This window comes from Phodopus roborovskii, unplaced genomic scaffold, assembly GCF_943737965.1.
Source record: "Phodopus roborovskii unplaced genomic scaffold, PHOROB, whole genome shotgun sequence".
In the NCBI taxonomy this organism is placed as follows: Eukaryota; Metazoa; Chordata; class Mammalia; order Rodentia; family Cricetidae; genus Phodopus; species Phodopus roborovskii.
Window position 1 is genome coordinate 11,095,287 of NW_026126434.1, and position 7,448 is coordinate 11,102,734.

Below are 7,448 nucleotides of genomic sequence, written 5' to 3' on the forward strand. Positions count from 1 at the left end.
TCTGGTGGTGTGAATTATAGGCTGGTGATCCTTTGATCTAGGTCTAAAATCCATATATGAGCGAGTACATAGTATGTTCCTCTTTTTGTGACTGGGTTACCTCATTCAGGATGGTTTCTTCAAGTGCCATCCACTTGCCTGCGAATTTCAAGATACCATTATTTTTTTCTGCAGAGTAGTATTCCATTGTGTAGATGTTCCACATCTTCTTTATCCATTCTTCAATTGAGGGGCATCTATGTTGCTTCCAGGTTCTTGCTATTACAAATAATGCTGCTATAAACATAGTTGCATGGATGTGGATCATTTGGGTATATGCCTAAGAGGGGGATTGCCGAGTCCTGTAGTAAACTAATTCCCATTTTCCTGAGGAACCACCATACTGATCTCCAAAATAGCTGTACGAGTTTGCACTCCCACCAGCAGTGGAGGAGTATTCCCCTTTCTCCACATCCTCTCCAGCTTGAGTTGTCATTGGTGTTTCTAATTTTAGCCATTCTGGCAGGAATAAGATGGTATCTCAGAGTTGTTTTGATTTGCATTTCCCTGATAGCTAAGGATATTGAGCACTTTCTTAAGTGTCTTTCAGCCTTTTTGATTTCCTTTATTGAGAATTCTTTCTTCAGTTCTGTACCCCATTTTTAATAGGGTTGTTTTGTGTTTTGTGGACTAGTTTCTTGATTTCTTTGTATATTTTGGATATTGTATATTGTTGGATATAGGATTGGTGAAAATCTTTTCCCAGTCTGTGGGCTGCCGTTTACTCTTGCCTACTGTGTCCTTTGCCTTACAGAAGCTTCTAAGTTTGAAGAGGTCCCATTTATTAATTATTGCGGTAAATAAGGGTCAGGATAAACAAATAGGCCGAATAGATGTTTATTCAGGGAGAAATAACTTACAACCTAGACAGATGAACACCAGGAAATTCAACCCGATCCTCTCCTGTCCGAGTCACGCCAGAAAGAGAGCGCCTTCCTCGCCCCCTCCGACCTCCTTCCTCAGGTCACCTCCGCCCATCGCTCCACCCCCCAATGGGCGTGGTCAGTGCTACAGAAGGACTACCTCACTACAATTAATTGTTTCTCTCAGTGTCTGTGCCCCTGGAGCTATGTTCAGGAAGTGATCTCCTATACCAATTTGTTCAAGGGTACCTCCTATTTTCTCTTCTAAGAGGTTCAGTGTGGCTGGGTTGATGTTGAGATCTTTGATCCATTTGTTCTTGAGATTTGTGCATGGCGACAGACATGGGTCTATCTGCAGTCTTCTACACACCCTCATCCAATTGTGCCAGCACCATTTGTTGAAGATGCTGTCCTCGCCCCATTGTATAAATTTAGCTGTTTTGTCAAAAATCAGGTATTCATAGGTGTGTGGGTTAATATCAGGATTTTCAATTCGATTCCATTTGTCTACCTGTCTATTTTTGTGCCAATACCAGGCTGTTTTCAGAACTATAGCTCTGTAGTAGAGCTTAAAGTCAGGAATGGTGATGCCTCCTGAAGTTCTTTTATTATATAGGGTTGTTTTGGCTACCCTGGGTCTTTTGTTTTTCCATATAAAGTTGATTATTATCCTTTCAAGGTCGGTGAAGAATTGTGGTGGGATTTTAATGGGGATTGCATTGAATCTGTAGATTGCTTTTGGCAAGATTACCATTTTTACTATGTTTATCCTACCTATCCAAGAGCATGGGAGATCTTTCCATTTTCTGGTATCTTCTTTAATTTCTTTTTGAGGGAGGATTCTTGACTCAGCATAAGAAGCAAACCCTTCTAACAAATATTTTTTAAAAATTGTGGAGAGAGAGAGGGCGAGATTGAATGTATTTATGCAATACATTCTATGATATGTGGGTGAGGACAGAGGATAGTGTGTGGGAACTGGATGTCCTCTCACAATGTGGGTTCCTGGGATATGGTCTGCATCAAGAGCCTTTACCTGCTGAGCCATCTCACTGGCCATTCCATTTCCTTTTAACTTAGGTCTTTTGAAAAATTATTGCATGCTGCCTCATAAGCATAAGTGGGCTTTTGTTGTTGTTCTTCCCTAACGAATGAATGCTTACACTTGATTCAGATCAGAAGAATCTTTCTATCTCCCCATGTTCAAAAAGGGTAATATTGGGAGTAGCTTTGGTGGAAAAAGGTGAGAAAGGTTGTGGTAGAAGATGAGGGGCAGGTACACAAAGATGAAGATTGCAGATGACAAAGCAACATTGACCTGATGATTTGGAAGCTCATTTCTTGGTATCTGGGACAAAATCTGGTTATTTACATAACCTGCTTAGATTTCATTGTATTAGTCAGTGCTACAAAGGCATGGTGACAGCAAGTACCAGCTACTGCATAGATCCTAGACTTAAGTATTAGTTTGAACAGTTATAAATCAAGACATGTTCTTGGGGTTTTGTTTTTTATGAATAAAATAAGGTTTGCTAATCTAGATTGTAATTTAAATCCTTCCTCTCTTCTATCCTTAATGCTTACAATAGCATTGTAAAACACATCCTGTTTCTATAGACCTTTGTTAAAAATTAGAATTGACATTATGGACTTGAGTGCTATATGGGCCAAAAGTAGTTTGTATGTCAATGTGAATGTATCTTAAATGAAAACACCTTATTTCAGCTGTGTGTCCAGGTTGGAACACACAACACAGTCTTGATTCTTGTCTCCCTGATTATGTCTGTTATCCTTACCTTCTGACCTTCACACACAGTTTATATAACTTGGTATTTAGACTATCTAGCCCCTTTCATTTACTTATTTAACTACTAATCATTCTTTGAAGTTATACCGAAGCTTTGCTTTCCTCAAGACACCTCATCCAATGTCCTCCGGTCAATATGTAACCTTCATTCATAGTTTTTGCCTGTGAGAATTCAAGTAGTTCAGTGGATAGAGGATGGGTTTTGTAATTATCCTGGTTTACAGTGTTTGCACTGCCTTAGCCACTAGTCTTTCTTCTTTTAAAACTTGGGGAAAATAGCACCAGACTTATGCATGTTTTGAGAAAATACAATGAGGTGTAAAAAAAAAAAGTCCTTTAATGTTTTTAAACTGTTCCACACAGCATCTAACACATCTAGTATTAATAGCTATCATGATGTTGTTTAGTGTTAAGCTCATAAACCCATTTCTTAAATGGTTTATAATTTCCATAGGGATATCTTCTCCATTTATATACTATTTCACTACAGATAAGGTCTAGTGCTGTTCTAAAATATAATATGGTATGGAATGATTTTGGATGTATGTATGGCTGGTGACTAGGGTCACATAAAGTAATATTCTCAAAAAGGGAGTTATAATGGGGATTGGGAGATGATTCAGTTGGTAAAATGCTTATGAGGACCTGAATTCAACCCCAAAGCCCAGTCCTAAGGTGTGCGCCTTTAATGGTGATGCTTGGGAAATAGAGATGGGAGGATCCCTGGGGCTTGCCAGCCAACCAGTCTAACCACTTTGGTGACCTTCAGGTCAGTAAGAGTTCCTCCTTCAACAAGGTTAGGTAGAGAGTGATGGAATAAGGTACCAAACATAGACCTCTGGCTTCTAAATATACACAGTAACACACACACACACACACACACACACACACACACACACACACACACACGAGTAGATGGCAACATTTGGTTTCAATATGCCTTTACAGCAATGTCTCTTGACACTACCTAAATATAATACCAATAGAACAGACACTAGAGCAACAATCAATAAATGGGACCTCCTGAAACAGAAGCTTCTGTAAGGCAACAGATACGGTCAATGAGACAAAATGGCAGCCTACAGAATGGGAAAAGATATTTATCAACCCCACATGTGATAGAGGGCTGATCTTCAAAATATACAAAGAACTCAACAAAGTAGACACAAAATAGAAAATACCGAATTTAAAAAATGGAGTACAGATCTACCAGAGAATTCTCAACAGAAGAAACTTCAATGGCTGAAAGGCATTTAAGGACTTGCTCAACATCCTGAACCATCAAGGAAATGCAAATCAAAATGATCCTGAGATATCATCTTACACCTATCAGAATGGGTAAGATCAAAAACACTGATGACAGCTTATGCTGGAGAGGATGTGGAGTAAGGGGAACACTCCTCCATTGGGTACTCCATTGGGTATGTTTTACTTTTATTTTTGTTGAATTCTAGGAAGTTTTAATATCTTTATTTCTTCCTTGATACAGTGATGATTCAGCTGAGCATTGCTCAGTTTCCATTAGTTTGTAGGCTTTCTTCAACTAGTATTGTTAATTCTAACTTTAAGCTATGATGATTTGGTAAGATACAGAGGGTTAGTCCCCATTTTTTTTTTTTTTTTTTTTTTTTTTTTGTATTTGTTGAGGTTTGCTTAGTTACTGAGCATGTGGTCAATTTTAGAGAAGGTTCCAGGAGGTGCTGAGAAGTTATATCCTTTTGTGTTTGGGTGGAATGTTCTGTAGATGTCTATTAAGTCCATTTGAGTCATGACATCTGTTAGTTCAGTTTTATCTCTGTTAAGTTTCTGACTGGCAGACATGTCCAGTGGTGAGGTATTGAAGTCTCCCACTATTAGTGTATGCGGTTTGATGTGTAATTTAAGCTTTAGTAATGTTTCTTTTACAAATGTGGGTACCCTTGTATTTGTGGCATAGATGTTTAGAATTGAGACTTTATCTTGATGCATTTTCTCTATTTTGTTAATATTAGAATAGCTAATAGATCTATTCAATTGGAAAATCTTTTTCCAACCTTTACTTTGAGGTAATGTCTATTGAGGCTAAAGTATGTTTCTTGTATGCAGCAGAAGGATGGATCCTGTCTTCTTATCCATTCTGATAGCCTGTGTCTTTTTATAGATGAGTTGAGACCATTGATATTAAGAGATATTGATGAACAGTGATTGTTAATTCCTATTATACTTGGTTTTGTTTTTTGTTTTTGTTGGTAGTGTTTGTATGTTCCCCTTCTTTGGGGTTTGCTGGTGTGAGTTTATCTGTTGCCCTTGTTTTTATGGGTGCAGCTAACTTCCTTGGGTCAGAGTTTTCCTTCTAGTACTTTCTGTAGGGTTGGATTTGTAGGGCCGCTGGTTTTGTCATGGGATACCTTGTTTTCTCCATCTGTGGTGATTGGAAGCTTTGCTGGGTATGTAGTCTGGGTTGGCATCTGTGGTCTCTTAATGTCTGCAGAACATCTGCCCAGGACCTTCTGGCTTTCAGAGTTTTCATGGAGAAAATTCTTATAGGTCTGCCTATATAATTCTTATAGGTCTGCCTCTATATGTTGCTTGGTCCCTTTCCTTTGTCTCTTGTAGTATTCTTTCTTTATTTTGTATATTTAGCATTTTGATTACTATATGAGGAGGGATATATATATATATATACATATATACATATATAAATACATATATATATGTATACATATATATATATTCTATTTTGTGTTCTATAAGCTTCTTGAACCTTTGTAGGCATATCCTTCTTTAGGTTGGAATTTTTTTTTCTATGATTTTGTTGAATATATTTTCTGTTCCTTTGAGATTGGATTCTTCTCCTTCTTCTATCCCTATTATTAGGGATAGAAAAGACCCTATTGGTCTTTTCATGGTGTCCTGGAGTTCCTGGATGTTTTATAGTAAGAATTTGTTTGATTTAACATTTTCTTTGACTGATGGTTCTATTTCCTCTATTGTATTTTCAGCGTCTGAGATTTTCTCTTCCATCTCTTGCATTCTGTTGCATCTTTAGTGCCTGTTCATTTACCCAAAATTATCATCTTCCAAATTCCTTCAGTTTGTGATTTCTTTATTGCTTCAACTTCAATTTTCAAGTCTTGGGCTTGTTTGATATTTTTTTCTTGACTTTCTTTAAGGGATTTGTCGATTTCTTCCAATTTTTTGTTTTTCTTTTCCTCTGTTTCTTTAAGGTAATTTTTCATTTCCTCTTTAAGGGCCTCTATCATCTTCATAAAGTTATTTTTAGGTAATTTTCTTCTACTTCATCTGTGTTGGGATGTTCAGGTCTTGCCTTTGTAGAGCCACTAGTTTCTGGTGGTGTTGTACTGCTCTTTAAGTTGTTGAATGTGTTCTTACCTGATGTCTACCCATCTCTTCCTCCAATTGGTGCAGATGGGGCCTGTGGCTCCAGGGGTTGCTATTCCTCCAGGTGCAGGTGGGCTATGTGGCTCCCTTGGTCACTGATGCAATGGGAGAATTGTTGAGTGGTGCGGGTGAGGAGGATGTTGCTGTCTGGTCACTGGAGCTGCAGTAGATGGACTGGGGCTCAGGATATGGCCCCAAGGGCTGGGGCCTAGAGAGCAGGGCTACCCAGAAGGGAGATCAGGCACCTACCTCTTCCTTCAGGTATGGCTGAGGCATGTGGACAACACTTTTCAGATAATTAGAAGACCAGAAGGAGCATTATGTTCAGTAGAACTGAATTTAAATTAGTCTTACCAGTGAAGCAAATTGGGAATAGATTTCATGAAATTTACTTTGTAAAAATGCCTTCAGCTCTTAGTATTCCTTAGTTTTTTGTAGTTTCTTGTCTAGCTAGGCTTGGCATGAAATTATGTATACACACACACACACACACACACACACACACACATATATATATATATGTAACTACACAGACTAAGCAAGTTGTATTTATATATTTAGGTATATGTGTAAATATAAATAAATAAAATATATGTAACAAGAGTTAAAGAAAAAGAAGCTATGAATTTGAGAGAGAGGAGGATTTCATGGGTGTGTGGGGGAGTTGGAGGGAAGTAAGGGGAAAATGATGTAATTGTATTTTAATTAAAAATTAAAAAAGAAAAAACTCAAAAGAAATGCCTTCAGGCTAGTTAACTGCCTTAAATTAAGGGGTCAAGGGAATGATAGAACAAGAAGTTATTGGTCAAAGGATACAAACTTTCAGCTTTAGTATGAAGGGATTCTAGGAATCTGTGTACAGCATGGGTAGTTCTTGTCATATTAATATGATTATAGTAATCAGTATGTATTTATTTAATAAGTGCATTATATAAGTATGTCAGGTATAGTTCTTACAATCATCGTTTAGAATATCTTGTATACACAAATAAAAATTAAAAAGGAAAAAATTCCAGATGGGTGATGACTAACCACAAAGAAAATCATCCTAGGCTAACCCTTGAGTTTAAGAACCCTGAGGAATTAAGACAACAGAAGTTTAGGCTTATTTATTAGTACATAGAGGAAAATGAGAAATTCCAGCCACATAATAATATATGGAAAGAAAGGAGTCATGTGCCACTGTCATGGGGTGGCCTAAAGAACATGTAAGGTAGAGGAAGCCCCCATTTAAGCTTTTATGAAAGTGGAGGTTGCACATATTTTATTGAAGACTTAAAAGTGTATACATAAGAGTACATTTGGAGTTATGTAGGTGCAGTCTAAGAAAAACTGGAATTGGGAACTGGGAGATGGGA

The 7,448-nt window shown here is 37.6% G+C and overlaps 1 protein-coding gene across 1 annotated transcript in view; it reads left to right on the forward strand.

The window, feature by feature from the left end:
- The window catches only part of LOC127223891 (catenin alpha-3-like), a 105,291-nt gene extending 99,032 nt beyond the window's left edge, over window positions 1–6,259 (forward strand). Inside the window, exon 6 of the mRNA XM_051186581.1 lies at window positions 6,155–6,259. Within this exon, the coding sequence (XP_051042538.1) occupies window positions 6,155–6,259 (105 nt within the window). The remainder of the gene's footprint in view (window positions 1–6,154) is intronic.
- The last annotated feature ends 1,189 nt before the right edge of the window (window positions 6,260–7,448 follow it).